The sequence below is a fragment of the Drosophila serrata genome, unplaced genomic scaffold, assembly GCF_035046125.1.
Source record: "Drosophila serrata isolate PLE 108 unplaced genomic scaffold, ASM3504612v1 contig_45, whole genome shotgun sequence".
Lineage (NCBI taxonomy): Eukaryota > Metazoa > Arthropoda > Insecta > Diptera > Drosophilidae > Drosophila > Drosophila serrata.
The window spans coordinates 69,184-88,083 of record NW_028256943.1 but is presented as its reverse complement, the minus strand read 5'-3'; the positions used below and the strand labels follow the sequence as shown (position 1 = coordinate 88,083).

Sequence of the window (18,900 nt, the reverse complement as noted above, 5' to 3'; positions counted from 1 at the left end):
CCTCCTGATAATCTCCAATCAGAGCTGCGGTCCTTTTTGAACCAAACCCTCAGCTGGTTGTTGTTAGCGGTGTTACTTTAATACCAGTCCGTTAACCTTAGAAAAACTAGAATAACTGATTGCTTTTCCCCTGATATAACTGGTGTGCTTTGATTCCACGCTTAACAGTTGCATAACAAGTGCACCGTGGTATCCTATTCGCTTGCTGCCTTGCAGTGGGGGCAGTGGGGCACCCCCATCTTCCGTCTGTAGGCGTGATTCGGCCAGTATTCTTCAAGCTCGTGAACTCATTCTTCTCCGTCCATTCCTTACTTACACAGTCACATGCAACTTCAACAAAACGCTTTGAGGGTATATGGGATTATTTATTTAGTATTGGCTTTAAGTTAGACTTTACAGAGAATATTTTAAAACTTAACAGAAGAAAACACTTAGGGTCTAATTAAATATGTGTGTATGTACAAAAAAAATGTCTTGAATATCTAAATTGTGTGAACAAAAATCGATCTGGCTGGTGTACATAATAAGTATTACCGGAATTTATTATTCTGTTAAACGTACGCTTGAAAATCAGCAAAGCAAACGGTAAAAGTATCTCTTTTGTGCGGTTAATTAGTTTTCCTTTTTCTTTCTATTTTCTTTATTTTTTGTTTTACATTCGTGAATACATTTTTTTTCTAATTAGCTTCTCAAGTCTGATTTCTAAAAATATGTAGCGTTTTATTCGTAAGTTATATTTTGTATATTACAAGTTATAATTTTGCAGTCTAGCAACTTTAATACAACATAGAGTATACGCATTTCGATGACGCCTTTAAATTCCTGTCTGTGTACATATTTAAAATACATATTGTATATACATAATTAGGTAAAGCGAGAAGCCTTGTGTTCATCGAGACATTCATGTTTAGTTCAAATATACATTTAACTGCACAAAAAATTTAACTTTAGTTAGTTTTATTTTTAATTTATTTAAATATTACGCTAGCAGATAATAGTAATTTAGTTACAAAATACAGCAATTTGTTGAACAGCATCGTCCGGAACCGCCTTTACTGTTTTGTCTTTGATCTACAAAAGATAAAATCAGATAATTAGTATGGCATTGTTAAAATTAGGACTTATGTATATTTTATAGGATTTACGTTGTTGTTATAAGACGACAGTTGTTTTTGTTGTTGCCAAAAAACCAGTTTGGACAATTTCAGTACAAATTTGTTAATTTCTCGACCTCAAGTACCAGGCGAACAGAAATCGCAGAAAGCTGAATAATTTTGGTAAGAGTCATTTAGCGGACTGATTTGTCGGGTTACTAAATATCATAACTAAGCCAAAAATGTATCAATTTCAATTCGGAAAGCTGTTCTGTGCTAGTTTTTTTAAGAGTAACAAATCTGCATACAGCATTTACAAATTTTTAAAATTCAGACAAAGCTAGATCTACTTGACTCAAGAATATTTATGATTTATATGGTCAATAATGATTTCTTAAAAGATTATAGCTTGTTTTTATAAAAGAAACTCTAAAAAAGATTACGTATTAAAGTCTTCCTAAAACGGCCAAAATACATTTAAGGGAACAACATATCCTAATTATATCGTTACTTAATTCACATAAAAATTATGCAATTGCCTTACACACATTATATACAAGTATTTGGGTTGATTAAAATATACCTTGTGAATTGGGTTCTGGCAAATTATCACGTGGCACTAAATGCATAACAGTCGTTTTGCCTAATGGAAGTCCCAGTGCTCCTAAGGTTACATTGCAATGAAGAAATCGTCCTTGATAAATCAAACGCAATATATCGGCTTTCGATACAGCTTCTCGGGTCCAATCTATGGAAGAATACACGGTTAGGTTTATATTAAATAGCACTAATTAAACTATTAGTGCTTTTACTAGGTGTACTTACCTTCGGGCCAATTATCGAATACTGTTTGTGCAATATCACCTGCGGAATCTGATGGGTTAAATATAAATTCTTTTGTTTTACCACTAACGAGAATTAGGCGTAGGTTAATCTGAAAACAAGAAAAGTCGTTGAATGTTATGAGTATTTATTTGTGACTAACTATAGAGTTTGAGAACATATAAAAACAAGCTAATCGACAACTAGTGGAAAAACAATTCAGCGGCTCAAACCCAGCTTAAATTACACTTAAAAACAAAATACATTTGCATTTGACAAGAAAAAAATATAGCTTTGGGGAAAGCAGCGTTCAAGATCCAATAAGTAAAGTATTCGGTGTTTTCAGAGTGTCCTTTATATTGCTTGAACTAAGTAAATCGTAGTTAAAGAAATATCCTTTGGAATACTCGACACAATTGTGTGACATTTCAGGGCATGAAATGAAGGAAAAGCTTAATAATTAATATAAATGAAAATTAAATCTTTATATTAAAAAAACTCACTTTATCAGATGGAATAGTTCTGTGCATCTTCTGTGATGTTAATGGAGTTATATTAGCCTTTATATTGGTGCAGCAGTGTGATGAAACATCTGGTGGACTAAGGATGGACGCGGATGCGTCATTAGCTAGCGATGGCCCCGCCGTCGGCTCTGAAGATGTCATTGTGGATTGGGAATTGGACAGGAGTTGAATCTGTTTCCCCTGATATCGTAAAGATGGTTGCTTCTTTACCAACGAATAGGACCTTTTCTGCTGATGTACGGCTGCAATAGTGTCTGTGCAGTTGGTAGATGACGATGAGGACGGCAAAAGCGCTTGGGCTTGAGCAATGACAAAACTATTTTCAGTTACTAATGGTGACGTCGCTGACGAATGTGTATTTGAAGAAGAACCTTTGGCATTTTGCGATTTTCGCTTCTGTTGTTGACTTGCTACAATAGCCGTAGTAGTTTGTTCATGCTGATGCTGCTGTGTTGGAGTAGTAGGAGTTGTTGGTGTCTCAATCGATGAAGTAGACGACATGGCATCCAATTTAATTTGCTGTACCAAAATTACCTATAATCCTCCAATTTACTTTCGTTTTTCTAGAATATATGTAGCATTTGACACTAGTTGTTGTAAAGTTCGCTTTTAGTTATTATTCTTCGGACTGCGCAGTATCGTATTTCATAATAGCTAAGTTCTTCGGTTTGTAATTTTCTGATCCCTTATAACCAAAGCCATTTTTTGTTAATCCCGATTGTATTTTGTTTTTGATTCTTTAAAGTTCGTTTTCATGAGAGACCGATAAAACTTATTGGACACCTATAACCACAATGGGTTGAGATGGGTTTTTTTCAAGGACTTTTGTTGTTTTTAAATCAATTATAGATTCTTCTGACGTTTGCACCACATTTAGCTTGTCCTTGCTCAATTTGTTGGCAAGAAAAAGTCAATATCTTTTGCTTAATACTGCACATCAAAATGTTCTGTCAATATCTATTTTTCCGAAGCTACATAAATAAAAAAGGACAAAATGACATACATATATGTATATGTATGTATGTACATGTGTACATATGTTACATATTAGATTGCCAATATATTTTCACTTGCAGTTCATAGGTCTTTACATGCTTTGCACACATGAAAGTACAAGCGCATTTAATTCTCTATATTTTTTTTCTATATTTATGCGTTATTCTTGCCCGCGATGACACAAAAATAAGTTTTTTTTAACGACACGATTTACACTCATTAATTGGTAAATAGATATACATACTCATTGCAGTTACAAAATCAGAGTGACCAACAGCTGCGAGCAAATGCCATTTTTTGTAAGTGAAGGTACTCACGTCAAATTATGTTGTTATCGAATCTTTGTTTTCTTTTTAGTGGGCTATTTCATCTGAAACACATTCCAAGTACCAAAAAGAAAAGACCAGTTCTCCTGTATATTTAATTTTTCTTTTAATTATTTATTTTCTTTTCAGTCATGTACTACCAAATGCGACATTTTCACATTGCCCGTCACGGTGAAAACATTTAATTTTCGAAAGATATGAAACACCGCATCCACCGAAAACACTTGGTGAGTGTCTTTAGGTGCTGTTTCTTCCACCAACATTACTTAAAATTCGGGTAACTGCCCCAAAAATATTATTATCTTTTGTTTTTCAAGTTATCGATTTGTTTTTAGTTGATTGTGCGACTTCTCCACTACGTCTAGTGTGCAAGGTATATAACACGGCCGACAGCAGTTCAGAACTAGTATTTTTTAATAGATTAATCGGCAGAGCTCATATCGATGCTTTATCCACGCCGGTTAGGTGTTAAACGTGTGCGACTTAGAGTCTTTTGCTCTTTTTAATTATTTAATTGTAAAAATAATATTTTTATTAATTTTGTGCAAGTTGCCGTTACCGTAACATGACAGTAATTTAACGTATGTTGGTTGGTATTTGTATATTACACTAATTTGGTCTGAATGTCATCCTACCATGCAGAGTACGAATCGCGAAACTAACTGATCATAACATATATGTATGTGTAATTCAGTTTTTTTTCTTTTTACATATAAATGTATACGTTTTATATATTTGTGAAAGATATAAGAGATGGACACAAATATTTAGATCGCATTCCAGTCTGGCAGAGCACAACATGTCAAGTCTTTGGGTTCAGTTTACGGTTTTCATTTGAAATGCACGATCAACAGAAAAGGCTTACACACATACATTTACGTATGTACATACGCACTTGTCATAACAGCAATAATAAAAGAATTGTGATCAGCCCAAAACAAAGGAGTACTTTTACAGTTGGCACACCGAATATTTCGTGGATGTGTTTGATTGTGCGAGACCTTAAAGAGTAGTAGAGATATTGTACAAGATCAAGTGTAAACAAAAAGTGTAAAAAAAACCACACAATGGCGAACATTGCTAAATGAAAACGATCGAAATCAGGTTGAAGTTCACATGGTTATACACATATAGACACACAATTTTCGATAAATCCTTTAATGTATTGTACAAATACAAACTTAATGTAAAACATATCCGATCGACTTGTTGGTGATCCTCGTGCCTAGTAGTTTTGGCTTGATGTTTGCAAGTTTTAAATTCATTTGTATATTAAGTCACACAAATATAAAATCTAGTGCATATAATCTAATAAATATATGGAAATCATTAAAGGTTAAACGCCGGCCCCAATTGTCTCCAAGGACAATGGATCTTTTCTGTTCTGAGAGCATAGTTTATGAATCTGATTCGACTTTGTATCATTTGAACAAACATCAACGAAATATGGGTTTGGATGCGCGAAGTGAACCCACGTCCCAGTGCTCCTCTTTCGGCGCTCCAACTAATAGTGATGTGGATGCCGATGTAGATACAGACGCCGACGCAGTTGAGAGTCCAGCAAACTTGTCCCCCAATGCAGTTTTATGCCAGATGAAGGACTATGTGTATATTTATGCATCCGTGGACGTAGAATCTTCAGCCACCACACCAAAAACTCAATCGCTGCTGCCGCTTCCTCCTCAACAACATCAACGCCAACAACAAGAACAGTTCGAACCTGCTGCGACAACACCTTCTCTGCAACGGGTTACCCATTCCGCACAAGAAAGAACGACATCACTGCAGCATCATCTGGATAGGCAGCAGGGTAAACCGACCTCCGCACCTGTCAGCGTTAACATGGCCATCGGGGATCCGACGTTTTTCACTGATCGATGTCTGGAAAATGCGTTGAAGGCTGAGGAGAAGCACAACCAAATTGTCGATACGTATTTTTTAACTGTTCAAAAGGATATAACGCCAGCGATGCGAAAAATAGTTGCCGAGTGGATGATGGAGGTGAGTACTCTTCCGTTTAAAACTCTTTTATATTAAATACATTATATTTCAGGTGTGTGCTGAAGAGAAATGCCAGGAGGAGGTCGTCCTATTGGCAATAAATTACATGGATCGATTTCTGTCTAGCAAATCTGTGCGAAAAACTCATCTTCAGATTCTAGCGGCTGCCTGCCTCTTACTTGCTTCAAAGCTGCGCGAGCCCAGCTCGTATGCCTTGTCCGTGGACTTGCTGGTTGTTTATACGGACAACAGTATATACAAGGATGATTTGATCGTAAGTACGCGTTTATTATGGAACAAAAGGCGTTGTCTTGGTCCCCATAGCTTCTACTTAATTATATTTAATGTTTCTTTTCGCCTTTTAGAAGTGGGAGCTGTATGTGCTGAGCCGTTTAGGCTGGGATCTTTCTTCGGTGACTCCTTTAGACTTTCTTGAGCTGTTATTAATGCGTTTGCCCATAAAACGAAAAAACTTCCCAGACATTAATATTGGAAAAATAAGGGGACATGCCCAGGCATTTATATCGCTGGCAGCAAAAGGTAAGGACCGTGTGCTCTGTGTTTAATAAATATTCACATTCTATTTGTACTTGAAAGAACATAAATTTGCCAAGTACTCGGCCAGCACAATAGCTGCATCAAGTATAGCGGCCTCCATGAATGGCCTCAAGTGGCATCTATGCTCAGGACATAATTTACACTTTCTTTTAAGCCTGATGACAGACTTGACCAGCGTGGAGCAAGTGAGTGTTTATATTTAGGAAGAAGAAATATGTGGTAATAAACATGCGATTGATAATGTATAAACGTTTAGGATCAGCTGCAGGATTGCATGCTACACATGGAGGCCATTTTCAAGGAGCACAGCCAAAACTTGCAGCCGTTTATTGTGAGCATAGAGCCGCCCCCGCCGCCGCCCCAACAGACATCAGCAGCATTATATTATCAAGGCCGGTTGAAGATTCACGAAGCGCATCAGTACCAGCAGCAGCCAAGGCCATCCAAAATAGTAATACCATCTTTGCCATCCGACTCCGTGGAACAACATCATCACCAGCATCAGCAACACTGTCTCAGGAATGCCCTGTCCTCCCGAAGGACACAAACGTGCAAAATGCAGGCGCAGGCTCAAAATGAACTCAAAGATGTGACATTTTGAGCAGCGATGTCAACGCTTGCTATATCCAGCGATATTTTACTAAGATAGTTTTTATAAAGTCATTTATTTTTTAATTAACTAGATTTACAAGTTTTTTTTTTACTTTCTCTAAAGGATTTACCAACACGATTTCTTCTTATCCTTTACCGATATATTGTAATTAATTGTAAACCTTTAAACGGTTACATTATTCACCCATCCCTTCCTATGGTTAATAAGAAATGCATATATATGAATAAATATATACATATATATACATTGGTAGATAAACCAATTATATACATATAATTATGGGTATATATAATTGAAGTGAATAAAACATAAAAACGAGACTGATTGTATACAGTAAAGCAAAAAAGTCCTAATTTCTGTACATATATAAGCCTAAACTCCCAGCTACCGAGCTAAAATAAAACTTTTTACATTTACAACAAAAACATTGTAAAACAACATAAATTTCCCAAAAATCGGCCAAGCAACCGTTCGTTTATTTGTGATATTCGATTCAGACAAAATTCAAGTAATTTCTCTCACTCACTTGAGATGATGCGGCTAGTTTGAGTGAAACAACAACAAGAACTTAGAGCTTACAATAAAAAAACCAACATATTTACTCAACCGCCAAATTTGAATTAGAATTTTGATTAACGGCCAGTTCGTCAAATTTGAATTCGAATTTAAATAGTCGACGTTTTCCCGCCCAATGGCGCTTGTACCAAAATTAATCAGCTTTCTGCGATTTCTGTTCGCCTGATACTTCAGATCGAGAAATTAACGAATTTGTACTGAAATTGTCCAAATTGATGCCTGGTTTTTGGCAACAACAACAACAAAAAAACAACAATTTTTCAACAACAACAACTTAGAGATTACAATAACAAAAACAAGATATTTATTCAACCGCCAAATTTGAATTCGAATTTTGATCAACGGCAAAATTAGAGTTTGACAAGTTTGAATTTGAATTTAAATAGACGACCGTTTCCCGCCTAATGGCGCTTGTACCAAAATTAATCAGCTTTCTGCGATTTCTGTTCGCCTGGTACTTCAGATTGAGAAATTAACGAATTTGTACTGAAATTGTCCAAATTGATGCCTGGTTTTTGGCAACAACAACAATAACAAAAAAACAACAATTTTTCAACAACAACAACTTAGAGATTACAATAACAAAAACAAGATATTTATTCAACCGCCAAATTTGAATTCGAATTTTGATCAACGGCCAAATTAGAGTTTGACAAGTTTGAATTTGAATTTAAATAGACGACCATTTCCCGCCTAATGGCGCTTGTGCCAAAATTAATCAGCTTTCTGCGATTTCTGTTCGCCTGGTACTTCAGATCGAGAAATTAATGAATTTGTACTGAAATTGTCTGGTTTTTGGCAATAACAGTCTAAATAGAGATTACAATAACAAAAACAGCATTAAACCGCCAAATTTAAGCAGACGACCAGTTCAAATTCAGCATCTGCTTGATTTCAAGCGCTAATCGCACAGAAGGCAGCAGCAGCTCCACTCCAGATCCACCCCACCCAATGAAACACAGGTTTGTAAAGCTGGAAAATCATTTAATTCGTACGTTTCATTCTAAATGGCTTAATTTACGGTACAATACGATACAATATTACTGATATTTCCAAACCTTTTAAATTAACATTATCTTTATACTTAATTTTATGTGTAATCATATTCATACATTTAATAATACTCATACCCTAACCATTCAGATTGTTAATATTTCCGCTTTAATTTTCATTTTTGACTTTTTGAGTTTTTAAAGATTATTGAACGAGAACTGGCAATATTGCCCAAAATTTTTCTATCAGTCGGTGTAAGATGGCCCCAATAAGGGGGTTTTTTAAAGCCCGGGCTGGGCCCGGTGCACAATTGTATTTTTCCTGCCGCTTATCCGTCGTGACCAGGGAAATGCTCAAGATCCCCACTTGCGTCTTGCAAAGAGTCGTAAAATTTACTAACTATCATCGTACATATATCATTTCTTTTGCTTTTGCTGTTTTTTGTTCTCTTTTTTTGCTTACATTTTCTTGTCTTATTTACATCTGCAAATAAATTGATTTATTTTTTATTTTCCTACTCGAACGTGGCATTGGCTTTGGTCCGAGGTATACAAAAAATTAATATCCCAATTTTGCTTTTACTTATTTTTCTCTCGTTTTATGTATATACCCTTAGGCATGTATCTAAGTATTGTATTATGTGTAAGCAAGAATACAACGAATACAAATTTTGGATGTTCTCTTGCTTATTAATTACCGTCCTTTGTCGTGTGTGTGTGTATAAAACTATGAGTAGTGTATAAGTATGTATCTATCACTCATACATAGTAATACTCATCATTGTTGTTATTTTTTTTTGTTGTTTGTTGTTCACTTAAACTAATTTCATTTGCTTTGCTTTTGCTTCGCTCTGTTTGTTTAACGTTAACTTGTTCTTTCACATTTACATTAAGTCTACCATTAAATGTAAGTATGCCCACCATACACAAGTGTATCTGAAGCAAAGCATATAACTATGCTAAAGTAATTATAAAGATCGATACAAATGCCAATATTAGCGGAAATCTAGCTACACACTTGGCTGAGTTTGGCATAAGTGATCCGGTGATCAAACGATCAGGTGATCAGTCGATCAGATCTGTGATCATTGATCTATGCGCGAAATGCGGCGGATGTGCAAATGTGCGAAAGTGGTAACACTCTATCAATGCTTATATTCCGGGTAACAGCCATTCTCGATGACCTGTCCGGACTGACTGTTGTTGCTGCTGCTGGTATCGCCTAATTGCTGCTGAAGCTGATGCTGATGCAGCTGGTGGAGCTGCTGCATTTGCTGCTGCTGCTGCTGCTGACTTAGTGCCGCCGTGTCTGTGCGTCGTGTGAGCGGCGGCGGTGGCTGGATAGCACTTCCACTGCTTTCCGTCTCCGTTGACGGCGGCGAGGGATAAAAGTCCCTCTGAGTTGCACTTATACCATTTGGGACGATTGGTAAACCCATCATAGAGTGGCTGGCTGCCGCCGCCGTTGCCGCTGCCGCTGCGGAGGATTGATGATGATCGCCGTGGTGCTGATGTGGATGTGGATGCTGATGGTGCATAACGTTGTTCATTGTAGCCCCCGCCGATATGAGTCCGGCGCCGCTGTATGGTTGGGAATCCGACATTGTACCGGATGGCGGCTGATCCAATACCACGACGGATACCACATCCTCACTCGCCCACCGGGCTAACTGTTGTTGAGCTTGAATAAAGTCATCACTAGAAAATAATAATCGTAACAGGAACAACGGTACATGGTAAGAACGCAAGGCCATAGGGAAGTTGGATTGGGATTGACAAGGAGATGGGATCTGGCGGAGGAGGGATAATATATTAAGAGTGGAACGGGAAACGTGCTTGGTCCATTACGCAAATCAAATAAATAATTAAAAAGAGGAGAGCTAGAGCAAACCTATACATCTTTACATATACTATGTGTACTAAGTGTCTAAAAACTGCGACATTCAAGGGTTACCCTTTTGCAGTTTAGCTTTAGTTATAGAGGTTCAATTCCAGAACTAACTGCAACAGAAATTGGTCTGTGCTTAAACCAGATGGCTTAAAAACAGAGAGATGAAGACTTTTGTGTGCCTTTAAATGAGCTAATGGACATGCTTAGACGAGTATATATGGTTATGATAGAAAATTCCACTGGATTTGATATCAATCGAAGAGTCCTTCAAAAGTATGCAATAAAATAAAGGCATGAGATTATATGATTATATTCAGGTCCTTTCTTACTTTAAAGTTTTGGCTCTCTTATGATGTAATATTTAATTTGTAATATATTTTTAAGCCAAAGTTATATTTTTGATACTCCCTATCTGGGAAAACCATATTTTATGGGTGTCAAGCGCCTCCTGTAGGTTCTATTATCATTTCAGTGCATACTTCAAGACACTCTATCCATAGATTTCAAATCCCCAGAATGAATTCTTATATGGTAAAATAATAAACCAAAAAACAAACAATTAAATGTGACAGGAAGTTGGGGGCATTACGGATAAACACAGAAAACACAGAATAATACTAACTAACGGCCTGGGGACGAACAGACGGAAAGGAAGACGGATTGAGACTGACTTACCTTTCACTATCTGGTGTCACTTGACAGTCGAGCCGAACGTCGGCTATATTGCGTTCATGCTGATCAGCGGTCTCATAAATGCCCTCATCTTCCTGATGCAAATGGGTGTGCGAGGAGTGATGCGACGAGTGTGGACCGTGCGTGGCATGTCCGTGGGCATGGGAGTGATGCGTGTGGTGTCCAAATGCGTGAGGTGAGTGGGACTGATGCGGCGCGTGCCGTCCCGAAGAAGCTGCCGGCTGTCGGTAGCGTCCGCCGAATGTGAATCTGGACTCGTCATCGGATCGGGGACGACACCGACTGCTGTAAGACGGATGAATTGTAGCTGTTTTCTGAGATTGTGCTAGTTGCTGATTGGAGCTATAGGCGCGCGCATATATAGGGGATATATAGAGAGTAGAGTAGAGTTAGACAATCGTTTGGCAATCACAATCAGCTGTGTTATGGGTGGACTTGGAAAGAAAGACTAGCTAGGGTGGAGCTTGGGACCCAGATCTGGCCATGAGAGTGAGGAGCATCGTATGCGAATGCGGATGCGAGTGTGATCATGCGAATAGAGAGAGGAGGTGAAGTCAGAGGCGCCCCCTGCACCATATACATATGCATAGTACATAGTAACGTAAGGTAAGGCGCCACAAGGCGTGGCATACATAGATGTTCATAGTGTTACACATGGGCAACCAACCTTTATCACACAAGGTATTCCAGCCTGAAGCCTGCAAGAAAGGCGAATAGAATTTTTGGCATTGGCTTGAGTAACGTTTTTGGAAACTGGATACTGGTTACTGGTTACTGGTTACTGGTTACTGGAGTACAAATAGGTAGCAGCTTACATGCTTTTAAATGGTTAAGTCAGCTGGCCGTTTACAGTTACAGTTACAATTATGATTGGTTTTTTAAATAGTATATATTCTGCGGAATTAATTATGCTTAATGCGTTATGCGTTATGCTTTATGCGTTTGCGAGGGCGTGTGCAGAGATGTATGTTAGGAAGTATGTTAAGCGCATGTCTGGTTTGTTTGCAATTAAGAATGCTTCTAGAAACACTTGGGGAACCGTACGTAAAGCCAATAAATAGTTAGTTAGTTAAATAGTTAGTTAATCGCTTGCGCTACTTGATTATGTTGAGTACATATATTTGAAAATACAGTATCATAGGATAATGGGTATATGCGACGGTTTTAAGGAAGCGAAAGTATCATTGGCTATATGTGGCTGTATCATTAAAGGTATTATAAAGCGCATGACAGTTCAGATGTCAGAACATCTAGTAATCAACGGTTTCGAGTTATGGTTACAGTTACAGTTACGGTTACAGTGACAGCACTTGACCATTGTCTTTTGTGTGGGTTCTTTTTTCAAGTGTATTGTATGCACGGTTAAAAATAAACATTTAAGTTACTTCATGGCATATGCTGGTTTTGTCCTCGACTCGGAGCAGAGAGTAATAGGTATGTTACGGGGGGACGGGGGGCGAGGGGTGGATGCTATTGCGTAAGCTCGGAATTAAAAAAATAACACTAACCCTTGAGATGACTCACTACAAGCGGCGGAACTATCTAATCTATAGTGTCGATCGGCGTCTGTCTCCGACATGCGTATATCCTCGGAGCCGCTGGGGCTCATGTGTCGCGACGAATGATGCTCGAGCTGCCGTATTAGGTCCTCCAAATTGCGTATACGCAGCGGTCCAGTCGAAGGAGCATCATCCTCGTCCGGCTGCTGGGACTGCTGCTGCTGCTGCTGCAACGCCATCGCAGACGGCTGATGCAGCTGATGTTGCGACCGATGATGGTGGAGCAGTGCTGTGCCATGCGACATGCCGCCGGACATGGCGGCCGCCGATCCGCCACCGCCGCCCACACTGGACCCCAGTCCCAGGCCACTCAGCCCGGCCGCGCTGCCGTCGAGTATAATGGCGTGTACCGCGGCATTCTCACAGATATTCTCGCGCGAGCTCGACTTGGATCCACTAGTACGCTTATACTGCTCGGCGGAGTAGCCCAGCTGCGCGTTGTTGCAGTCTTGCAGTGTTTTGCGCAACATCTCCTCACTGAGGCTTCCGCTGCCGACCGGCGTGTTGCCGGTCCCAGTGCCACGATGCGTGGCGGCGTTCCGCAACGCCTCTAGAATATCCTCGTGGTAGCCGTTGAGTGACTTCAGCGTGCGCTCCACCTCAGAGACAGCTGCCCCGCCGCCGCCGCTCGTCGAGGCCAGGGTTCCGTCTTGGGTAATAAGCTCGAGGTTGTCCGATTGGTTGTCGTCGCCCCACTTGTCTTTCAGCTGCTCACCGTGCACCAGACCGTAGCCGTGCTTCTTTAATATACCCTTCTCTGTGCCGGTCAATAGCAATGTATGGAGAGGAGGGCAGTGTTAGTACATGTAAAAGAATATATATAAATTTGGTAAGGAATGAAACGAGATTACCGAGGCGGCGATTACTCAGAATGACTCTTAAACTTTGTTTCGCAAAATGAACATTCGAACATATTCGTTAGTGTCTTAATGCATGAAACATTTTGGCTTTAGAATAGCGAAAAAACAAAACACTTGTTTTCCTAAACCAAAATATGTGGTTTGTAACAAAAACCCACTTTGCAGACTTCCTCACTTGGGGAAGATCATGAATTGGATATAAAGAACATTCTCTATTCTCATGTTAAGCAAACTTGGGTGTGATCCTCATCGGTATCATAACTCGATTGGGAGCATAAAACCAAGTACGTAAAGATGGATGGATACTATATTTCCGCATCTGAACGGTGAATTACGTTCTTAGCCATCTTGTTAAAAGTTTAGATATAGCCCTATTTCTGTTGCAGGCGAAATTTGATCATTATATTTATGATTTATAGTTAGTCGTGGAGAATGGCCTTGGAAATCGCAGTTTATGTTTAGAGTTATCCAAAACTTAAAATGGGTCCGAAAAGTCAGCATGATTATTTGCAAACCAAAAATATTATTTACATTTAGTCGAAGGCCCCTTTGTAGGTTCAAGATCATATATTTTCACTACAAATGAACTATATTGATTACTAATTACTATGGTGTGACTCTCGCGATGATGGTAAACGTGTAACTGCAATAACGAAAGCTCGGAAGAGTACTTGCAATAAACGTTTAATAGTCATTAGTTTATAATCAGTTAGTCTAGTTAACTATGTCGATATTACACATGTTTGGCATGTTTCTAGAGTGTCAAGCGGAGAATGTATGAGAAGATAGCTTTGTTCGGATTCAGTCACTCAAGACCGTTTACATTTTCCTTGATAATGCAATCAAATTGTGTGGCTACCATGCAATTGAGTTGGATATTTCTTGGTTATTTCACAGCTTACAAGCAGGTGGAGTGTCACTGAAATCTCTCCTTCAATATATTCTTTTCTTCTAACTTCTAAATAGAATTTACATAAACTTTTGAATGGCAGAACTCTGATCCAACAAATAGTATATTTAAGGGAATGAATAATGCAATGATTTCGAATTCGTTCTATTTCTGTAAACATATTGCAGCTTTCACAATGATTTACTTGAAATCATCGATAATTAATCTTAATGAATTGCAAATAGTTTAAAAACTTTCACAATAAACTCTGGAAAGCTTTCCTATGTTTCCTGTTTATGCTGATGAAAAATATATATGATTTGTGGGGTCGGAAATGACTCCTTCACTGCATTGCATGATTCTGACTGAAATTAGAATACCCTGCAAGGGTATAAAAAGTTACTGAAAGCCTTTTTAATTAGCTATATGATTTGACTTTCGTTTTAAAAGGGATTGAAAGAGATTTCTGCAACACTCCGGGGGCACACATCATTTTGTGTATAAATCTAAGCACATATTTCTAAATATAAAAAAAATTATATGGAATTTTCAATGTTATTAACCTGCATGTGACTGATCGTCCTCGCCACCAGTATTATAGCGACGGCCGTGGATGCTTTTGTCCCTGTGAATGACAAATATCAATTTAGAGAATGAATATACCAAATATGGATACTATATCCTGATCTTGATCGCTGACGAATAAGGATACGCACCTGAAACCAGTCTGGTTGGCATAGACCAACTTGCTGGATCCATCCAGGGAGACTTCTTCAACGGAATGATGGTTAGGTGCCGTTGCCGCTCCGCCGTAGCTTTTCGCAATTGGTTTCTTCGAGTAAGGTGGATCATATTTAAGTGTTGTTGTCTTTCGCCTATAAAGCCGCCGGCACCCGCAGTTATGTTGTTGTTGTTGTAGTTGTTTATTTCATTTATATGCGTTATATTTCGATTATAAATTTTGCATACACACCAGGGTATAAAGTATGTGTAATAAAGCGTAAGATTATGGGTGTTTTTATAAGCATAATTCGATTATCGATTTGGTTTTTATTATCGTTACACAGCAAAATTAATTGAATTTTACGTCCAAGTGTTTTGTAATAATGTTGGGGCGGGCGTGGTTGTTGATATGTTATTCGTAGGTTTGTTTAGGTTTTGGTTGGTTGTTTTTGGTTCAGTTTGGTTCGGTTGGTAGATATAAACAATCGAATGTTTATATATTCGAAGCGTATAAAAGGCATTTGGAAATGTCCCGATACACACGCATGCACATTTGTATTTATTTAATAATTGTTAATATTATTAACAGGGCATATTTCAACGTGCATGAGTGTGTATACAAGAGCCCGGTAATTGAATTGATAAAATGATTTTTTGTTTGTTTTTCGATTAATTGGATTTGGTCAGGATTAATATATTTAGCAATTTTAATAAATACCGATTTTCAATTGTTTTCAATTTCGTTTTCGTTTTTGTTGTTGTTGTTTTTGTTCGATCGATTTTTATTGATGTTGTTGATTGTTGTTTGGAAACGAAATGTTGCAATGAGATTCTTGATTAATAAGATGCTTACAGATTGTGAATATACTTTTGTGTGGAATATAAAGAATTTTGTTATGAATTGTATATATGTTTGTAGAAATAAAAACACACACACTTATACGCCTGGTCATTTGAAGTATATTCACACCCACACATGCATGTGTTTGAAAAAACTTAAAATATTTAGGAAAAAAGAACCAGAAAAACAGAAAAAATATCGTGGAAAGCCAACTAACTTCGAAAAGCCGAAGTGTCATATAATATCCTGGCATTGACCGTATTAAAAATTATAGAATGTTATTTAAAAAGAAACATAAATAATTTAGACCGCGAAAGTTTAATAAAATATGAAAACGCATATGTCACATAGTCAATTAAACAACCGATAATTAAGAGTATTTATAAAATTTTTACAAGTCCTTTTATTGAATAACTTAGACTTTATACAAACGGACACAATCAGACAATGCTGATCAGGAATGTGTGCTTAAGTATATTTTGTACGTTGTACTTTACAAGGACGAGGACATATGCATATCTTAGTTTTTCCGTTATTGTTTTAAATAATTTAAAGCTCGTAAAGGCTTAAACAAATAAACAAAAATACAATTAGGCATAACTAGACGAATTTACAGACAATAAAATACAACATTAAAATTTAAGGCTAAAAATCAATTGTAAAAAATATTTTGGCCCGACGACAAAAGATGAAATATACGACGAAGTTAATGATTTCAAGCAAATACATACATTTAATAGGAATGATAAAAGATGACTGAACTTTCTCTTGTATTTCACATGCGGTTAGGTTAGGTTAGATGTACAAACCAATTTGGCAAGAGGAAATTAAACTATAACTATGAAAAATTATACAAGGTGCATGGAATAACGCGTACTTAGATCTGCGCTTGCGACTGTAGCGTTTAAAATTTGCATTGAAATCATAAGGTTGAATTTACCATTAAGATTAATCTTTTTGAAAACCAACGAATGAGTTCTTATTTTTGCAGGTGAGAATAGCACACTTAAAAATGCATTATGTACACATTTCGCACCGGACGTTAACGTTATTGCATGCACCCGAGAAATTGTAATGCTGAAAAGTTCATTAGGGATTCATGTATGTTATGTATGCATGTATATGTTACGATCAGAAGGAGCTTAGTGAGTTGCAATCATGATGTCTCATTATTTGATTTGTATGTGTTTTCATTTTCGGTATATGTATGTATGCATGTGTTAGACAATAATATTGGTAGTAGTGGATCAGTATTTCTGTGTCTTTTTCGTTTCCTGCCTTTGTACTTGGTTTGTATGTAACTTGACCGCTATATTTGTCTGTAGTTGTAACTGTACAATTGTATGTATGGTTTACCTGTGTCCTGTTTCATGTTCATAGTATCATTGATTGCATCTTTTTCTGTTTCTATTTCTGTTACTGTTGCTGTTATTGTTACTGTGTCAGTGTCTCTGTTCCTGATACCAATGTTCATACCATAATACACAGACAAAACATAAATGCTTTATGTGTGTACATTGTATTCGTACTCGCATTCATAATGACGGCTTATTAGCTTATCGGAACACAGCAGGCTTACTCTGCAGAAAGCACCACCATAGCTCAAAGTCAGCTTCGTCTATGTTGGGCCCTAAGCGCAAGTACATCAAATTGAAGATCCTGATCGATCGCCTCGACTCGCACAGGCACACGTACGTAAAGATTCGAATAAACGATACATCCTGTCACTGGATGTATGCATTATTCTTCTATTGGCTTTGGGCTGCAAGTTAGCGGGGCTTGGGCTTTGCTACGAATACATACATACATATGCATCTATATGTATACATATGCGGTTTAAGTGGGGCTTATACATAGACTAAACGGGGGGCCCCCACCCACCCAAGAGTATGTTTGTATATTGGTTCTAAGCAATGTGTTTCATACTGTAGGTACAATGTATGGTAGTGGTGGCAGGGGTCATCAGCGTTATTGATTTTGTTGGTTACACATACGTACGTACATACAAAAAAAATATTTAGGCAGGATTATAGTGTTGGACAGACTAAAGTGAACAAAAGTAGTAATGAAAAACGTCAACGAGATCACCGCTGTGCTGACGACAACGATAACATACACAAATGGCAATCCTTTGTATAGCCGCTTTCAAATTGTGTGCTTTTGTACTCAAGAAACAGAACGTTTTAAAGCCAGAATAGGTGACCAACCGAAAAAGTAGAAACCATAAAATATGTTTAAAAAGCATATGAATCCACACCAATATTATAACCTCTACCATAACAAATAATGCTGCATATATGTATGTATGTATGTATGTTTTGCATACATAACCCAATCCTATTTAGTGTTATCCTATCCCTATCTTCAGAGATGGAAAGAAATCGATGTTTTGATAAGTGAATTGATGTCCTTCCTGCCTGATCTTAAAACTATTTTTTAGAGGTCTTCTATATTCAATTGTAAAAAATGAAAACCATTAAATACAAAATATATTTCAATGATTAAACATTATAAAACGTTCTAAATAAATCAAATAATAACAACTATCCTATCTATAACATCCCCTTGAACCCATTGCCTCCCATAAGATCTTTTTCACATTATTTATGACCGATTAGGACCAAAGAGAAATGAATTATTTACTATAAGTACTTTTGGCTAGAGATTGTTATACTTTAAATTGCCCTTTTCAACCAGCTCTTCTAACTTTTTATGATCTTTAACTGATAGGATAACTGGGTCTTGTAAGGTAACATGAGCGGTCGAAAACAATATATGTATAAAACGTGTTGAATTGAAGCATTTTTGCGTTGGGATAAAGATTTGTGTAATGCTAGTAGCTCAGAGTTCTGGAAGTTTTCTTTATATATATTTTTTTGTATAGTCCGTGATTAGAAATATTTACATATGACAAAAATAAAAGAAAATTATAGATGTGATCA

At 37.4% G+C, this 18,900-nt stretch overlaps 3 protein-coding genes across 51 annotated transcripts in view; 1 reads left to right on the top strand and 2 right to left on the bottom strand.

The window, feature by feature from the left end:
• Window positions 1-344: 344 nt before the first annotated feature.
• On the bottom strand, window positions 345-3,752 carry UBL3 (ubiquitin like 3). 6 transcript variants are annotated; one of them, XM_086835912.1, is made up of 5 exons: window positions 3,681-3,752; window positions 2,420-3,003; window positions 1,920-2,028; window positions 1,678-1,842; window positions 345-1,071 (listed from the first exon to the last, which is right to left on the bottom strand). In XM_086835912.1, exons 2-5 carry the CDS (start codon window positions 2,939-2,941, stop codon window positions 1,007-1,009), a joined length of 861 nt encoding a protein of 286 aa, XP_086692038.1. In that variant the 5' UTR covers window positions 2,942-3,003; window positions 3,681-3,752; the 3' UTR covers window positions 345-1,006. The 6 variants fall into 6 exon arrangements, with proteins under 6 accessions (XP_086692038.1, XP_086692020.1, XP_086692028.1 ...); XM_086835894.1 differs by having other exon boundaries at window positions 2,420-3,411; window positions 3,681-3,741; XM_086835902.1 differs by having other exon boundaries at window positions 2,420-3,411; window positions 3,596-3,713.
• A 218-nt stretch (window positions 3,753-3,970) lies between these two features.
• CycD (cyclin D) lies at window positions 3,971-7,359 on the top strand. Of its 6 annotated transcripts, none has more exons than XM_086835844.1 (6): window positions 3,971-3,989; window positions 5,098-5,763; window positions 5,816-6,037; window positions 6,129-6,303; window positions 6,361-6,506; window positions 6,578-7,359. In XM_086835844.1, the coding sequence occupies exons 2-6, from the start codon at window positions 5,131-5,133 to the stop codon at window positions 6,920-6,922; spliced, it is 1,521 nt and encodes a 506-aa protein (XP_086691970.1). In that variant the 5' UTR covers window positions 3,971-3,989; window positions 5,098-5,130; the 3' UTR covers window positions 6,923-7,359. The 6 variants fall into 6 exon arrangements, with proteins under 6 accessions (XP_086691970.1, XP_020805225.2, XP_020805223.2 ...); XM_020949566.2 differs by lacking the exon at window positions 3,971-3,989 and adding an exon at window positions 4,181-4,343; XM_020949564.2 differs by lacking the exon at window positions 3,971-3,989 and adding an exon at window positions 4,200-4,351.
• A 1,114-nt stretch (window positions 7,360-8,473) lies between these two features.
• Window positions 8,474-18,900, bottom strand: part of mmd (disintegrin and metalloproteinase domain-containing protein mind-meld) — a 25,955-nt gene continuing 15,528 nt past the window's right edge. For 5 of the 39 annotated variants that reach the window (XM_086835700.1, XM_020950031.2, XM_086835708.1 and 2 more), the window contains exons 20-24: window positions 15,111-15,269; window positions 14,958-15,019; window positions 12,595-13,402; window positions 11,069-11,428; window positions 8,474-10,183 (exon numbers count right to left, since the gene is read on the bottom strand). In XM_086835700.1, the coding sequence (XP_086691826.1) occupies window positions 10,153-10,183; window positions 11,069-11,428; window positions 12,595-13,402; window positions 14,958-15,019; window positions 15,111-15,269 (1,420 nt within the window). In that variant the 3' untranslated portion in view covers window positions 8,474-10,152. Of the gene's footprint in view, window positions 10,201-11,068; window positions 11,429-11,753; window positions 11,785-12,594; window positions 13,403-14,957; window positions 15,020-15,110; window positions 15,270-18,900 lie in introns of all 39 variants that reach the window. The other 34 variants (XM_086835671.1, XM_020950027.2, XM_020950029.2 and 31 more) reach the window with 11 other exon arrangements.

Bases quoted from the DNA above. Each gene is read 5' to 3' on its own strand.
- UBL3 (XM_086835912.1), bottom strand. From the start codon at position 2,941: ATGTCGTCTACTTCATCGATTGAGACACCAACAACTCCTACTACTCCA. The intron at 2,029-2,419 runs GTGAGTTTTTTT...TCTTGTTTTCAG, and splicing joins GAACTATTCCATCTGATAAA to ATTAACCTACGCCTAATTCT. The intron at 1,072-1,677 runs GTATATTTTAAT...TATCTTTTGTAG, and splicing joins GCCAGAACCCAATTCACAAG to ATCAAAGACAAAACAGTAAA.
- CycD (XM_086835841.1), top strand. From the start codon at position 5,005: ATGTTTGCAAGTTTTAAATTCATTTGTATATTAAGTCACACAAATATA. The intron at 6,304-6,360 runs GTAAGGACCGTG...TGTACTTGAAAG, and splicing joins TATATCGCTGGCAGCAAAAG to AACATAAATTTGCCAAGTAC. The intron at 6,507-6,577 runs GTGAGTGTTTAT...ATAAACGTTTAG, and splicing joins ACTTGACCAGCGTGGAGCAA to GATCAGCTGCAGGATTGCAT.